At 46.9% G+C, this 18,053-nt stretch overlaps 1 protein-coding gene across 1 annotated transcript; it reads left to right on the top strand.

Annotated features, from left to right (window-relative positions):
* Window positions 1-838: 838 nt before the first annotated feature.
* Window positions 839-8,264, top strand: LOC138772613 (coenzyme Q-binding protein COQ10 homolog B, mitochondrial-like). Its single transcript, XM_069953136.1, has 5 exons — window positions 839-1,019; window positions 3,959-4,114; window positions 4,936-5,128; window positions 7,369-7,470; window positions 7,730-8,264. Exons 1-5 carry the CDS (start codon window positions 904-906, stop codon window positions 7,889-7,891), a joined length of 729 nt encoding a protein of 242 aa, XP_069809237.1. The 5' UTR covers window positions 839-903; the 3' UTR covers window positions 7,892-8,264.
* The last annotated feature ends 9,789 nt before the right edge of the window (window positions 8,265-18,053 follow it).

The raw sequence follows: 18,053 nt of genomic DNA, 5'->3' as shown, positions 1-18,053 counted from the left end.
TGATCCGTTTTTCCATTGACTTCAATTATATATAAAAAAAAAAGAAAGTAGGGATGAGCGAATTTACAGTAGAAGCGCTTTATTCCTACCGACATTCCGCTCATCGGGCTGCGAAGCTTTGGAGTGTGCTCCGCTCTATGTTGCCCCTCTTAGGTGCTGGGAAAAGATGGATCCCGTCCTGGGAAACTTCTCCCAGTTTCCCAGGACTGGATCCATCTTTTTTTCAGCACCCAGGGAGGAGCGGCAGGGAGCGGAGCAGATCCAATGAGCGGAATACAGATAGGAAGGAAGCGCTTAGTTCCATACCTACTGTAAATTGGCTCATCCCAATATATATATATAAACGGTCAAAACACGTCCTTTTTTTTTATTTTACGTACATGGCCGACCACATTTTTGTATGTTAAATAAAACGGATGTGTTTTGATCTGTTTTTTTTTAATAATAAAAGTGTATGGAAAAATGAACGCACACAAATGCATCAGTTTTTTTTCCATCCATTTTTTTTTTTTGCAAAAAAACAGATGAAAAAAAATGGATTTTGAAAACGTAGTGTGAACCCAACCTGAATAAAACGCAAAATTAAGGGTAATAAAAAAAAATAAAATAAAGTTATACAAATAAAATAATGAAAATTAAACGTCAGCCATTCCCCTTGTGCGCGGCTCACAGGTGTCCTGCATTTTTGCACTGCCTCCTCTGGGGGCGCTGTAGCGCAGGTAACGCTCCCCGGGTTACTACAGAACACTCCAAAAAGGGGGCAGAGCCCCTAAGCCACGCCCCTCGGCGCTGACGTCAGCGCCCGCTCTTTGTCCTTAGAAGGAAACTGAGCTGCAGAGCAGGAACCGGCTCATTATCGCATTAGCCGGGAAGTAGTGAGCGTTACCGTCTCTATCGGGAGCAATGGCCGGACACTGCGGGAGAAACGCATCTATGTTACTGAGAGCTCTGCTGGAGACCGAGAGCCGACCGTGCCAGGCGGCGCTGAGGAGAGCAGGGAGCAAGCAGCAGGGAGTAAGGTGAGAGGTGCTCCTGTTACTATCGCATTACTACAGGACTGGGGATGAAAGTGTTAATTATTAATTCAGTTTCCTCTTTTTAGTATAGGATACTTAGTAATCATGCAATTTTTTTTATTTTAATTTTTTTTTTTTTTTTTTTTACTTTAAGTCCCTATAATATGCATTGTCTTTTAATTGCAATCATTGAATACAAAGCCAGGCATGGATATATATATATATATATATATATATATATATATATATATATATATATATATATATATATATATATATATATATATATATATATATATATATATATACTATCCTGGCTTGGTGTGAACGCGTCCTTAGTTGATGTTGCACCGCACATGTGATGTACGGACACGGTGTCTTCAAGGAATGTTCCATATGGTGTGACCTGTATCTTAGAATTCATCGGTGATGCGCCACGCTGTAAGAGTAGTCGCCGTCACGCGGCGTTCCTTATGAGGTCCCTGGATGGGATGGGGGTCACATGACTTAGGTGGCGCAGGTGATACTATATAAGTGTGTAATCCTTTATTAGTCCATGATATAACATTGTTCACCAACCTGTTGCAAAACTACAACTCCCATCATGCCCTGACAGCCTTCGGCTGTCAGGGCATGATGGGAGTTGTAGTTTTGCACCAGGTAGGGTAACCCTCCCCTATAGGCTTGTCGCTACCAGATACACCCCATAGTTTCCCAATAATTGGGCGCACTTGTTCTACACCCGGCAGGATTAGGCCACGTCAGATAACAGGCATTTCCTTTAGTCAGATAATGCGGGGGAGGGGGGAACTCATTGTGAAGGATTCTTGGAACTCGTACCAGGCTTCTTGCATTTTTTTAAAACTCGTGATTCTCATGTGATGCTGAGGCCTCGGCCGGGGGAAACTTCAGCTTCGTTCTCACTTATCGGTAGGGCAAAGAAGGTTACAGAGTCCCATATATACAGTTTTACAAAACGTACGGCGGTGTTCACATTACTTTGTGTCAGTATTGTATTTTTACGGCAACATTTTTACAAAAAGGTTCTTTGCTTTCTTTTTTTTTTTTTCCTGCGTGCACGGTTCACACTTCACACCTACGCGGGTTCTTTGCATGATGAACACCAGTGGTGCCCTATGGATCCCATTGACTTTATGAGGTCTCTGGGGCACCATGGTGTCTGTCATCTTGACGGGAAGGATAGCCCTGTAGGTGGCGCTATTCTTGCCATCAAATATTAGGGCATCTGTAAATGGCGCCTAAGGTGACAACTTTCAGGGTCATACGTGGTGCCGCACAGGATGGTAACGTGTCTTACCTGGAATCCTCCATAGATCTATAGGGTGAAGCTGGGTGGTCTGACCCATTGCGGCTATGAGTTCATATTATGGACTAGTAGGCATTGTTTAAGATCTTGCAATGTGTCTATATGTGATGCCATATTCTACTTCTAGTAGAGAGACCTCCATAATATGACAGGTAGTGTTACAATCTACTATTCTATGGATCCTGGCATCCCACTTGTGTGCTTGTACTCTTATCCCCCCTTAGAGCACAGGATCTCAGCCTATTCATGTCTATAGGACGTCCCATAGAGAGCGAATGGAGTGGCAGCCACTTCTTCTGACCCCATGATTGGTTGGGATCCCGGCGGTCAGACCCCAACCGATCAGCCAGTTATGTGGATAAGGTGTAACCCCCTTTAAAGGGGGGTTATCCTTGTATTGTTGCTATTTACTATTGTGTCTTTTTTGACATTGTATCGATTTTTCTTTTGTGAAAACCAAATAAAAATATTGGTTAAAAAAAAGGCCGCTTTCTTCCACAGACAGCACCGCCCTTGTTTCCAGGTCAGGTGCGGTTTGCAATTAAGCTCCATTCACTTCAATGGAACTGTTACAAAACCTGCACCTAAACTGGAGACAAGAGCGGTGCTGTCTGTGGAAGAAAGCGGCCATGTTTTTTGTAGCGCCGGATAACCCCTTTTTAGGGGGTTATACCTTTATCGGCAGGATGGGAGGGATAACTGGCTGATCGGTTGGGGGTCTGACCACTGGGATCTCAACCCATCATGGGGTCAGAAAAAGTGGCCGCCACTCCATTTGTTCTCTATGGGACGTCTATAGACATGAATAGGCTGGGCTCCTGTGCTCAAGGGGGAATAAGTGACTTCTGTGCTCCGAATCGGTGAGGGTCCCTGCAGTCATTTAGATAGTTAACCCCCCATCCCATAACAGCTACGATACTGCTTGGTGGTGCTTTCCAAATGTTCGGGGCCTGGCCTATTGTATTCTAATATATTCCCCATTTCCTGGAAGGAAAGTGTGCTCTTCTGTGTCAGGACACGGTGACAGAAAGAGAACAATGCCTTCCGTAGTGGGAAATGCCTCTTGCGCACAGTCCCCTGTACAGCTGCCAGCAATATGGTGTAGACTGTATCCGCTAACCCACCCCCAACAACCACAACTCCCACAATCCCCTAGGAGCTGTAACTCCACAGGAAGCAGACGTCTGGTCTACATATAGTAGCGTTAAAATGGGCTATAAAATGTCCTGCATAGGGTTTAGGGCAGGGGTAGGAAACCTTGGCTCTCCAGCGGTTGCAAAACTACAACTCCCATCATGCCTGGACAGCCGAAGGCTGTCCAGGCATGATGGGAGTTGTAGTTTTGCAACCGCTGGAGAGCCAAGGTTTCCTACCCCTGGTTTAGGGAGTGGTTCTTCTCTAGACTGAGATATCTAAGGGGGGATGGGAGTAGAACCTCAATCACTGCGTCTCGTGTAGAAACTAGTCTGTCCTGGTGAATGGAGCCGAAGACAGTGTGACCCGTGGAAATTCTATCCCCGTGAGGTATTTTTACCAGTGTGCATTCCTCGGCTGACCTACGCTTTGTATGGGGGTTTGGTGTCTGATCTTCTTTATCTCTTTACATCTTTTTCAGACATTTGAGCTCCTGTGGGATTCTGGCTTCACAATGTACACGACTACTACCTCTACCGTCTCCGGTCCAGCACGTGCAGGCCAGATCCTTCCTGAACCTTACCGCGCCCATCTTGGGGAGCAAAAGGATGGACTATACCGAATCTAAAGTCTTAGGGTAAGTGATAGAGCTCGGAACCTGTATATGGAAGGAGAAAGTAAATGAATTCTATACACATCTTAAGTATAGTCTTCTTTATTAAAGGGGGACTCTTTTATTAAAATATAATATATATATATATATATATATATATATATATATATATATATATATATATTATTATATATATATATATATATATATATATATATTATATATATATATATATATATATATATATATATATATATATAATAATTTTTTTTATTTTTAAACCAAGTGGTGTTAAAGTTATATAGATATTATATTCTTTAAAAAAAAAAAAAAAAATCTCCATTCTTCCAGTACTTATCAGCTGCTGTATGTCCTGCAGGAAGTGGTGTATTCTTTCTAGAATGACAGTGCTCTCTGCTGCCACCTCTGTCCATGTCAGGAACTGTCTGCAGCATTAGCAAATACCCAAAGAAAACCTCTCCTGCTCCTGGACAGAGGTGGCAGCAGAGAGCACTGTGTCAGACATACACTGCAGGACATACAGCAGCTGATACAGCAGCTGATAAGTACTGAAAGACTTGAGATTTTAAAATAGAAGTAAATTACAAATCTATATAACTCTCTGACACCATTTGATCCAGAGTGCCCCTTTAAGTAAGAGTCCAGGGCTGAACTTTCCTAGCCAATCTGGCTGTCTCTTTTGTATTAGATCTATCTCTTCTTACACACCTCCTCCCCACACACACACTGGAGACTTCTCTGCATTAGAAGCCACACTAAAATCTTATAGAACCGGGAATGTGATCTCTAACGTGGATGGTCTGTCTTGTCTTGTCTTGTTGCAGGTATTCAGTAGAACAGATGTTTGACATTGTTGCAAACGTGGAGGACTACAAGATGTTTGTACCTTGGTGCAAAAGTTCGAAAGTCTTGTCCCGTCGCAACGGAGTCACCCGTGCCGAGCTGGAGGTGGGCTTCCCACCCATCGTGGAACGTTACACATCTGAGATATTCATTAAACCCAACCATCAAATCCGGGTGAGTTTCTCTCCAGTGTTCTTATAGAGAATTGGTCACTTGGCGTTCTCCTGTCTTATCTTGGTGTAGCCTGCGTCATTGGAAAGCATTGAGGTGAAAGGTAGTTTATGAGATTGTGGGAGAACAAACTCTCCATGAAGCTGCTCTTTGTACAGTCTGTCCGTCGCTGTCTGTCGCGTGGTCTGACCTTTGCTCATAATTCCTCTCTGTTGGAGAGATTGAATGAACATTGTTAAAGGTGAAAGCCCTATTGCAACTTTAATCCATATTTAAAGGGATATTTTGGCCAAAATTGTTTTTTAATCAACTGGTGCCAGAAAGCTATACAGCCTTGTAACATACATAGTAACATAGTAACATAGTAAATAAGGTTGAAAGAAGACAAGAGTCCATCAGGTTCAACCTAGGAAAATCCTACTGTGTTGATCCAGGAAGGCGAAAAACCCCTATGGGGCAGAAGACAAACGCCCCACCACAGGGAGAAACTCCCCCCCCCCCTCTTCCGACTGCAATGGCAACCAGAACAATCCCCGGATCAACGTATCACCAGAAATCTAATGCCCATAACTTGTAATATTATATTTTTCAAGAAAAGCATCCAGGCCTCCCTTGAACTTATTTACTGAATCAGCCATGACAACATCATGTGGCAGAGAGTTCCACAGTCTTACCGCTCGTACAGTAAAGAACCCGCGTCGATGCTGATGATGAAATCTTCTTTCCTCTAGACGTAGAGGATGCCCCCTTGTCATTGTTACAGACCTAGGAGTAAAAAGACCACTACAAAAATCTCTGTACTGTCCATTCATATATTTGTACATTGTGATCAGATCGCCCCTAAGACGTCTTTTTTCTAGCGTAAATAACCCCAAGCGTGATAACCTGTCCTGGTACTGTAACCCACCCATTCCCTTAATGACCTTTGTTGCCCTCCTCTGCACCCGCTCTAGGTCAGCTGTGTCCTTCTTATATACCGGTGCCCAAAACTGTACACAGTATTCCAAGTGTGGTCTGACCAGTGATTTATAAAGAGGCAAAACTATGTTCTCATCTTTAGCATCTATACCTCTTGTATTTGACTTATATTAAAAAAAAAAAAAAAAAAAAAACACTCCTTTCTTCAAGTACTTATCAGCTGCTGTATGTCCTGCAGGAAGTGTTGTATTCTTTCCAGTCTGACACAGTGCTCTCTGCTGTGACCTCTGTCCATGTCAGGAACTGTCCATAATAGCAGCAAATCCCCATAGGAAACCTCTCCTTCTCTGGACAGCAGAGAGCACTGTGTTAGACTGGAAAGAATACACCACTTCCTGCAGGACATACGGCAGCTGATATGTACTGGAAGACTTTAAACATATTCTAAGGAAAAGGTAAAAGGAAGATGAAGCTTTGTTTAATAACTTTGTTTAAAGTGTTGCCGTCACACAGACATTTAAGAAGGTTAAATTGGTCGGGATCTGACCCTCAATGATCTCCAGATAGTTGGGAGAACCATATTGTTGAGCGCTCCACTCCCTGTCTTATTTAACAGTGATGTTATATACTAATGGCCCTATTCCACGGAACGATTATCGTTTGTTTTCGGACGATATCGACCGCTACGGACGATAATCGTTCCGTGGAATAGAGTGCAACGATCAGCCGACATCGTTCATGTCGGCTGATTGTTGCAGTCGCTTGTTTTTCAACATGTTGAAAAACAAGCGACTGATATAGCAGCGATCTGCTGCCGTCGCTCCGTTGAATAGGAGTGTCGGCAGCAGACGCTGCTATATCCTATGGGCTGCCCGGACGATCAGCGATCCTCCGAGCAGCCCCCCCGCAGCTCCCCGCCGCCCCTCCCGCACTCACCCGCTCGCTGCAGCCGCGTTGAATAGCGGCGGCAGCGAGCGGCGAACGAGGAGCAAACGAGCGCTAATAGCGCTTGTTTGCTCCTCTAAAACGACCCGTGGAATAGGGCCATAAGCCTATGGTAACTGACTCCTGCAGTGAGCCAGAGAGTGAAGCGCTCAGCCTTGTGCTTCTCCCCACTTTTTAACAATTGTAGACTTACCCAGACACTAATCAAGACTTTTACATGTCTGAGGGTTTTTTGTGTGTTTTTTTTTTTTTTTTTTTTTTGTTGGGGGGGGGGGGGGGGTTGTTTTTTTCTCTTAAAGCGATAGTAACACTTAAGTTCAATATGAATATTGTGTATCATTCTATGCGCTGATTTGATGATTCCATTCTCTACCTTACAGGCTGTCTGCAATGACGGGAAGCTTTTTAGTCACCTGGAAACGGTGTGGAGATTTGGACCGGGATTACCTGGCCGGCCGGACACCTGCACGCTTGACTTCTATGTAAGTCTTCCTGTATCACTTTGATCAGGGACACCTGTCTGCCCAGTATACATTCAGCTGTGTGTAGTCCTTTTCTAGTGGGATAAGAACAGCCCGTTATGACAGTCCCAGGGGTTTCATACATATACTGTAACAATCAAAACTACAACTCCCATCATGTAGATGTGGGGGGGGGGGGGGGGGCCTGCAACACCTTCAGCTACTACAATTCCCATGTCTGGCTGATCAGGCTTATGGTTCTTCTATATTTGCCTTCCAGGTATCCTTTGAATTCAAGTCTCTTCTTCACTCTCACCTGGCCACCGTCTTTTTCGATGAAGTAGCCAAGCAGATGGTCACGGCGTTCGAAAAGCAAGCGGCCAGAGTGTACGGACGGCAGACGCTTCCAATCCGGACGTCCAAACTCCGAGCTGTCCAGTAACACGTGCACAAACTTTACACTCGTATCATCGGTCCTATGGATCGGGACACTATATAGACTGTACACCCTGAAATGGACCACATCCGGACTTTTGCACAAACCTCTATTTATATCTATTTAAATGGGACGTTCTAACGTGATTAACTTATTGAAGACATAAAACCCCCCCGAAGCTATTTAATATTGTGCAGTTTTTTGGTGTAATAGAAGTGAAATGATCTATTGAAAACCTCTATTTTTATGTACTGTGACAGCTGAGTATTTTACTGCCTTTCAAACAACACACTAGAACCCTGTATATAATGTTTTAGGGAATTTTTGATTTTTATAATTTATGCAAAATAAAATTGGAGATATTAATTGTGAAATCAAAGTGAAGCTGCTTTTATTCATGCATATAATGGAATGAGTTGGGGTTCCTTGCTCAATGAGACACAACATTGTTGCTTTGAGTTGACATGATGAGCACGCTGATACAAAACCACAATTCCCATTATGTCTGGACAGCCAAAGCATGATGGGAATTGTAGTTTTGCAACAGCTGGAGGGTCGCATGTTTAACACCTCTAGGATAGGGGAAACCAGCTGATCACTGGGCATCCTAATGCCTACGATTCCAAGAGCTGGGGAACACTGCACAGCATCAGTGCCCAAGCACAAGATCTTGGTGCTGGATTTGGCTATGGCACTACAGGAGAGGTTAATAAAAGAGGAGAGAAGAGTAAGGCATGTTGAATTTTAACTCCTGCTCTCAGAAAAGCCATAGACTCTTCCTCTCCCTCCACTGAGAACAGATGGATTTTTGGCTGTGCTAAATGATGCAACTGAAAGAGCAGAGAGGAAGTGAATGTAGCAGGTGCTGTAAACCTTACTGATCCTTTCCCAGGCTTAAAGGGGTTATCCAGTGCTACAAAAACATGGCCACATTTTCAGAGACAACACGACTCTTGTCTCCAGTTCAGGTGCAGTTTGCAATTAAGCTCCATTCACTTCATGGCACTGAGCAGAAAAACCCCGCCCAAGCTGGAGACAAGAGTGGGGCTGTCTGAAAGATAGTGGCCATGTTTTTTTGTAGTGCTGGATAACCACTTTAAGATCCTGCACTTAATCACACACTAGATCAAGGGGTAGGAAACCTTGGCTGTTGCAAAACTACAACTCCCATCATGCCTGTACAGCCGAAGCTTTGGCTGACCAGGCATGATGGGAGTTGTAGTTTTGCAACAGCTGGAGAGCCAGGGTTTCCTACCCTTCCATTAGATCATGGGTCTCCAAACCCATCATTTCCCATCATGTCTGGACGGCCAAATCCAAAGCTTTAGCTGTCCAGGCATGATGGGAGTTGTGGTTTCGCATATGAATAAGTAGGCAGCACAGAAGAGGCGGGTGGGTGGACTGGTGCACTAAGACGGAACACCCCCTAGAGTGCAAAACTACTTAATTTACAAATTAGAATTTTGATTATAAAAATAGGAACAGACGTAACGGATCAGGCAGTAAAAGTTATTTGGCTCAGCATAGAAAATTTGCACAGGTTCATTCCTGAACGAACTTGCCTTGGGGTACATTCACACGTACTGACTCGCAGCGGAAATCTCGCTGCGAGTTTTGCTGCGAGATCCGCTACGAGTCAAGGTCCTGGCAGGTGTCTGTCAATACTCACAGCGGTCTGAAAGACCCCCTTAACCCCTCTGGCTCTCCCGGTCTGTGTGTACATTACCTCTCTCCTTGCCGCACGGGGTCTCTGCGTCCTGCTCTCCCATCCGGCCAATCAGTGTGTTGCTCAGCCGCAGCCACTGATTGGCTGGGCGGGAGAGCAGGACGCCGGGACCCCGTGTGGCAAGGAGAGAGGTAATGTGTGTGTATATACAGACGGCGCTGGAGCCAAAGGGGTTAAGAGGCCGGCTGCACTACATACTCACAGCGGTCTGAAAGACCGCTGCGAGTATGTATTGACAGACACCTGCCAGGACCTTGACTCGTAGCGGATCTCGCAGCGAGATTTCCGTACCCATTAAGGGGTTATCCAGCGCTGCAAAAACATGACCACTTTTCCCCCCTCTCTTGTCTCCAGTTGGGTTTCAAACTCAGTTCCATTGAAGTAAATGGAGCTTAATTGCAAACCACACCTGAACTGGAGACGAGAGGGGGAAAATGGCCATGTTTTTGTAGCGCTGGATGTTCCCTTTAAGTATTTTATGCCAAGCTAAAATCCTCATTGTCCAGGGTTGGATAGATCTTAGTATTTATGGTCCAGAATTTGACACTTCTATTGCTATGTGTTTTATATTCATATTTGCACACAAGTGCTTGAGCCCTTGAAAGGCTCTGCAAGCGAGTGCTGATCTCTCTGATCGCTGCTGCATTGCCCCCCGTGTAAGAGGGCCCTTTAGAGCACATGTCTTCCCTGGAATCATAGAGTATATCATGTGGCAGCACACCGGGGCTCTTTAGCTCTGAATTAGTGAACTCACACGGTTTTGTCCTTACATAACGGGGATTAGTCAGCACTGCATTGATTCTTCCTGTTAGGTTAGGTTACGCAGATATGTGCTGGACTCATCAGCTGGCGACATCAGCGGTTCTAGATATAGTTTTCAATAATCCCATGGAGCATAATTATAATTTTTTTTTTCTTGCCAGCTCCACTCCTCTCCACAGCGATAATCTTGTGATCGCTTATGTGTCAGCCGTAATGACAGTTAGAGGCATTCTAGTTATGTTAGAAATCAGGAGCAGAGGTAAAGCCTGTCATTGGGGACCCAACAAGCCAATACAGGGATAGAGCAGTGAACTAAACCCTTGGCATGGATAAAGACGACTTGTTATATACTTCTTTGGGGGAAGAGTGACCTCAGGTATATCTATCTAATTATTTGGCAGTTTTCCATTCTTCCCCCGAACCTAAAATGTACTTTAGCCATAGCTTTAGTATCAATAAATTTTAGCGAGGAAATAAAGAAAATTATGTTAAGATTATTAACAGCTGACAATTCTAAAGTGTGTTCTGGCTGGAAAGACAAGTTTGTTCTGGCAGGCGTTTAGTCCAGACTGCAGGCGTTAACACCCCTTGTACTTCATCCAGGGAATGTTCTGATCCCGCACTGAGGCACATGAATGAACTCCACTCCTGAGACTTGGACACTGAAAGGTCAGCAAGTATTAGCAGGAGGGGTGTTCTGAGTTATGCAGGGGACCGAAGGGTGGAAATCTGCCCAAATCCTAAAATAGACGTTATTAGACCTACCTACCCTAAAGGCTAGGGGGTGAAGAGCTGAGAGGTGGGCTCTGCAGGAGGAATCCATTTACGCCATTGCTGTGTTAGCCATTAAGAGACATTAATAACTTGGCCGAGCTTGATAAAATAGCAAAGGAACTGAGGGAACTGAGCGCAGACGGATTTATCTGGCTTGATGTCTGTGCCCGAGGACACTGGAGGTTATGTAATCTAATCCTAGGGATTGTCTTGGATAAATGGGAGTCTGGAGCCAACAGTTACGGGTGTGTTCTGGCGTATGCTAAGACGGCAACTATTGGCTGAGGTCAGGAGGCTTGGCAATATCCGGGTGATCTGTCAGTCAGTGGTTGGCACATAGTAGAGGGAGACAGGTGGGACATCTCTGTAGAATAGAGGCCAATGTATTGGCACTGGTTTCTCTCTGCCTTGACGTGATTTCAATGAATGCTTTGATTTTTATTTTATTTTTTTTAATACCCCAGTGAACGTCCACCCCAAGCACCATTTTTTATCATTTTCACAAGAGTTTACAGACGAGGACGACACAAGAGCTTACACACTAGGAGGACTGGGGGGGGGGGGACACAAGAGCTTACAGACTAGGAGGACTGGGGGTGACACAGGAGCTTACACACTAGGAGGACTGGGGGGGACACAAGAGCTTACACACTAGGAGGACTGGGGGGGGGACACAAGAGCTTACACACTAGGAGGACTGGGGGTGACACAAGAGCTTACACACTAGGAGGACTGGGGGGGGGACACAAGAGCTTACACACTAGGAGGACTGGGGGGACACGAGCTTACACACTAGGAGGACTGGGGGTGACACAGGAGCTTACACACTAGGAGGACTGGGGGTGACACAAGAGCTTACACACTAGGAGGACTGGGGGGACACGAGCTTACACACTAGGAGGACTGGGGGTGACACAGGAGCTTACACACTAGGAGGACTGGGGGTGACACAAGAGCTTACACACTAGGAGGACTGGGGGGGGGACACAAGAGCTTACACACTAGGAGGACTGGGGGGACACAAGAGCTTACACACTAGGAGGACTGGAGGGGACACAAGAGCTTACACACTAGGACTGGGGGGGACACAAGAGCTTACACACTAGGAGGACTGGGGGGACACAAGAGCTTACACACTAGGAGGACTGGGGGGACACAAGAGCTTACACACTAGGACTGGGGATGACACGAGCTTACACACTAGGAGGACTGGGGGTGACACAAGAGCTTACACACTAGGACTGGGGGGGACACAAGAGCTTACACACTAGGAGGACTGGGGGGACACAAGAGCTTACACACTAGGAGGACTGGGGATGACACAAGAGCTTACACACTAGGAGGACTGGGGTTGACACAAGAGCGTACACACTAGGACTGGGGATGACACAAGAGCTTACACACTAGGAGGACTGGGGATGACACAAGAGCTTACACACTAGGAGGACTGGGGGTGACACAAGAGCTTACACACTAGGAGGACTGGGGGGGGACACAAGAGCTTACACACTAGGAGGACTGGGGGGGACACAAGAGCTTACACACTAGGACTGGGGGGGGGACACAAGAGCTTACACACTAGGACTGGGGGGGACACAAGAGCTTACACACTAGGAGGACTGGGGGTGACACAAGAGCTTACACACTAGGACTGGGGGTGACACAAGAGCTTACACACTAGGAGGACTGGGGGGGACACAAGAGCTTACACACTAGGAGGACTGGGGGGGACACGAGCTTACACACTAGGAGGACTGGGGGGGACACAAGAGCTTACACACTAAGAGGACTGGGGGGGACACGAGCTTACACACTAGGAGGACTGGGGGGGACACAAGAGCTTACACACTAGGAGGAGTGGGGGGACACAAGAGCTTACACACTAGGAGGAATGGGGGGGGGACACAAGAGCTTACACACTAGGAGGACTGGGGGGGACACAAGAGCTTACACACTAGGAGGACTGGGGGTGACACAAGAGCTTACACACTAGGAGGAGTGGGGGGGACACAAGAGCTTACACACTAGGACTGGGGGGGACACAAGAGCTTACACACTAGGAGGAATGGGGATGACACAAGAGCTTACACACTAGGAGGACTGGGGTTGACACAAGAGCTTACACACTAGGAGGAATGGGGATGACACAAGAGCTTACACACTAGGACTGGGGGTGACACAAGAGCTTACACACTAGGAGGACTGGGGGGACACAAGAGCTTACACAGTAGGAGGAATGGGGGTGACAAAAGAGCCCCCCCCCCCCAGTAGTCCTCTTATAACCCTCCTACCACCATACAGAGATTACATATCACCTCAAAACTGCTCTGAACAAAACAGGAAGATATTACCAATGATGCCATAACATAATACTGCCACACCATGACCCCTATCACTACAGACCCTATAACAGAGTGCAGTTACATCCAGTGACTTACAGGAGGCGTCTTCTCTGATCAGCGTCTTTTACTTTTTTTTCTTTCTCTCTCCATCCAGCCTGGGCCACCTTGAAGTCTTCTCCCGGCTGGTAATCTTCCCTCCAGAATCTGTCAGAGAAATATTTTAGGCTCCAACACATACAGTAGTTAGGTCCCCTCTACGTCTATATAGTAGTTACGCCCCTCTGTGCCCCCACAGATTAAAGGTGTCCCTGTGCTCCCACTTAATTAGGTATGTTCTGTGCCCCAGTATAGTAGTGAGGCATATAGGCACTTCTGTGCAGTCCCAATGTAATTAAGACCGCTGTGTGCTGCCCCTAGTTATATAGACCCCCTGTGCGCTGCCAACAGTAGTATATACCTCTTGTGTGCTGTCCCCAGTGGTATATAGACCCCCCTGTGTGCTCCCGCAGTTATATATAGACCTGTGTGATCCCCCAGTTATACATAGCCCCCCCTGTGTGCTCCCCCAGTATACTATATAGACCCCCTGTGTGCTGCTCCCAGTCGTATATACCCCGTGTGCTCCCCCCAGTTGTATATACCCTCCGTGCTGCACCCAGTTGTATATACCCCGTGTGCTGCCCCCAGTTTTATATACCCCTGTGTGCTCCCCCACTTGTATATAGCCTCCCTGTGAGCTCCCCCACTTGTATATAGCCCCCCTGTGTGCTCCCCCCTTATATAGCCCCCCTGTGAGCTCCCCCACTTGTATATAGCCCCCTGTGAGCTCCCCCACTTGTATATAGCCCCCTGTGAGCTCCCCCACTTGTATATAGCCCCCCTGTGCGCTCCCCCCGTTTATATAGCCCCCGTGCACTCCCTCACTTATATAGAGCCCCCCTGTGTGCTCCCCTGTTTATATAGCCCTGCTGTGCACTCCCCCGTTTATATAAACCCCCACTGTGTGCTCCCCCCGTTTATGAAGCCCCCCTGTGCGCTCCCCCCGTTTATATAGCCCCCCTGTGCGCTCCTCCCGTTTATATAGCCCCCCTGTGCGCTCCCCCCGTTTATATAGCCCCCCTGTGCGCTCCCCCCGTTTTATATAGGCCCCCACTGTGTGCTCCCCCCGTTTATATAGCCCCCCTGTGCGCTCCTCCCGTTTATATAGCCCCCCTGTGCGCTCCCCCCGTTTATATAGCCCCCCTGTGCGCTCCCCCCGTTTATATAGCCCCCCTGTGCGCTCCTCCCGTTTTATATAGGCCCCCACTGTGTGCTCTACCTCCTATATAGTATATAACACAAAAAAAAACAAAAAAACATTTTTACTCACCTGGGACCGGCCTCTTCTCTTCTCTTCTCGTCTCTTCCCTCTTGTGGCCGCAGGAAGTGTTTCCCCTGCGGTCACATAAAGCCGCTCTCCCGTTGTCATGGCACCGGCGCTCCAGTGACGCCTCGAGCGCCGGCACCAGAGACACAGAGCGGCCTCTTGTGACCGCAGGGAAAACACTTCCTGCGGCCACAAGAGTGACTGACAGGGAGGGAGCCAATGGCTCCTGCCCTGTCAGTGCCGCTGCTGCCTGTAACTATGTGCGCTCGTTACGAGCGTACATAGTTAGCCGCAGCGGTCTTGGGCACCAGAGCGGGGCTCCCCTGGATGTCGGGGGCCCCACGCAATTGCGTGGGATGCGTGGTGCCCAAGACCACTACTGACGATTATCGTTCAAATCCGAACAAGCTAACGATTTTAGATAATCAGTGGGTACCAGTGTATTTTTCTTTTGTTGTGCCATTGTAGTGGATGCCAAGTGTTTTAGTAGGTCATTGTTGTAGTTACCCTGTAGGGTATCTATCCTCCCTGAAAGTAGTATATACTATAGAGGCCAAACCCTATGACTCAGCTGAAACCTCTCTTCCAGTTAGTTCCTGTGGTTACCCGGCTGTCTCATAAATAAACAGGTTATAGAGGTTTCACCGTCAGGCAGGTGGTCAGCTAAGCTTCTAGAGACAACAATAGTAAAACACAAGAACAATGCAAAGTAAAGCAAGTAAACACCACATCACAAGAAGCCAAAGATCGAAATCTTCTATGATCAATAGGTTCAGTGAGGTTTCCCCTTCTATGCCTGAGGCCCATTAAATCACATCAAAAGCAATTGTTCACAATGACCATTAGCTGTGCTCATCCCTTCCCGAAAGAACTCCCCCCACTAGAGGATGGTATGTATGGTGAGTGGCCATACAAAGCCACCATATGGCCTAATAGAAAGGAGATCACTATTGGCTCCATACTGGATCTATGCAGAGGACATAGAAAACCTCCCCTGCTCTGGACAGAAGTGGCAGCAGAGAGCACTGTGTCAGACTGGAAATAAGACATTTCCTGCAGGACATACAGAAGCTGATAAGTACTGGAAGACTTGAGATTTTTAAATAAAAGTAAATTATACATCTAGGTAACTTTCTGAACCCAGTTGATTTAAAAGAAAAAGATTTTTGCTGTAGTACCCCTTTAATACATACTGTACATTTAAGAAACTGTCTAAATGATCTCAGTACAGCGGTTAGACAGAATTACTAGAAAACCAATTACAGATGACACATTTTTCATTTATTTTTGTGCCCATAATCCAGCTGAAATACCTCTAGGATTACTTTTGAGCATGGCTATGGGACTCAATGAGTGCCATGATATTGCACCCCCGTTGACCGCCAACATGCTTGACCATAGGTTTAAAGGGATTATCCAGGATTAAAAAACATGGCTGCTTTCTTTTAGTAACAGTATCACTCTTGTCCCCAGTTTGGATGTGGGGTTTTGCCATTGGATGCAGGTGAATTGTAATACGACACATAACCTAAGGACAGGGGTGGCGCAGTTTTTGCAAAAAAATAGCTGTGCTTTTCCTGATCCTGGATAACCCCTTTTTGCAGGGCCGGTGTCAACACAGGGCTTACCCAGGCCGGGGCGCACAGCCTTCTCTCTGTAGTACAGGGTGAGCGCTGAACATCAGAAGACACAGGAGATGAAGCAGGACCTGCACAGAGAGGGGAAAGGATGAAGGACCTGATCACATGACCCTCAAGGTTCTCAACTTAAGGGGCCTATTCCACAGAGCGATAATCGCCCCGATTCAGCTGATTATCGCTCTGTGATATAGAGAGAACGATCAGCCGATGATCGTGTCATCGCCTGATCGTTCATTTAGGTTCAAACCTAAAATCATTGGTCGCCACCCGCGCATCGCTGCATGGAATAGCCATGCGCTGCAGGCGACCGATTCCATAAGCACCATACATTACCTTAGCATGTTGCAGGGCTTGTCCTGTGCTCCTTCTTCCTCCCGGTCCAGCGCGCAGCAGCAGCTTCGGTGCGGCCTGTTAGCTGACAGACCGCTCAGCCAATCACTGGCCAGGACCCCTGCGGCCAGTGATTGGCTGAGCGGTCTATCAGCTCTGGCAGGCTGCACCGAAGCTGCCGCTGCACGCGGAACCGGGAAGAAGAGGAGCGCAAGAGAAGCCCTGCAACATGGTTAGGTAATGTATAGTGTTTAAACAAGGGCTGCAAGGACTTCGGTAACGATGTCCCTGCAGGCCTCGCTAAACGATTATTGGGCTGTGGAATAGGCCCAGTAAACTAGCAGATCAGCGCTCGTTTACATTATTGATCGGGCCCCCATCGGCCCGTGGAATAGGACCCGAATGAGGAGAGCAGCCTAACAGTGAGAAAGAGGGAGAAGAATGAGCTGTAAGTGCTGTGTGTCGGTGTCTGAGTGTGTCAGTCAGTTAGTGTCTGTGTCAGTAATGTGTGTTTGTGTATGTTAGTGGTGTCTCGAGCGATTGTGCATAGTGTGTGGATCATGGGTGCATAGTGGATGGATGAGGGGCCCGCTGAGGCTCTACTGCCCGAGCGTCTGCAAAATCCTGGAGCCGGCCCTGACATACACCTGACAGGAAGTGGGGAAATTGGTGAAACTGGACTCTTCCATGCGTCTAGGGCCCAGATTTTAATTTCCATTAATATCCATGGTAGCTCTGTGAAACTTAGTAGGTGTTACTGGTGATAGCGGATGTTTTAGGAAGTGTCCACCTTGACTTTGTATAAATAGGGGGGCTCTAGTTATTTCATCCAACCCCAGTATCCAGAAGGATATTGTGCAACTGGAGCATGCTTGAGTCTGATCATTTTGCATATGATTACCGGTGGCTGAAGAAGATGGATGCAGCCCTAGGGAGTCCTGGAAAACATGAATACAGTCATAGGCCTTAGGCTGTATCCATGGTTACCGGGACTCCCTAGGGCTGCATCCAACTTCTTCAGCCACCGGTAATCCAATGCTGATCATGCTGGAGTTGCTCTCATCTCTACTTATAACCTACAACTAGATGGAGATATCTTTATAACTTTTTACATAAGCCTAACATTTACAGCCTTTCTACTGTCCTCGGATCTCAGTCATTTCCATATCACCGTGCAGCCTCACCAACCTGCGTAATATGGAAAATCAAACAAGCTTCTGACGACCAA

This window comes from Dendropsophus ebraccatus, chromosome 14 (genome assembly GCF_027789765.1).
Source record: "Dendropsophus ebraccatus isolate aDenEbr1 chromosome 14, aDenEbr1.pat, whole genome shotgun sequence".
NCBI lineage: Eukaryota > Metazoa > Chordata > Amphibia > Anura > Hylidae > Dendropsophus > Dendropsophus ebraccatus.
This window is presented reverse-complemented; position numbering and strand designations above follow the sequence as displayed.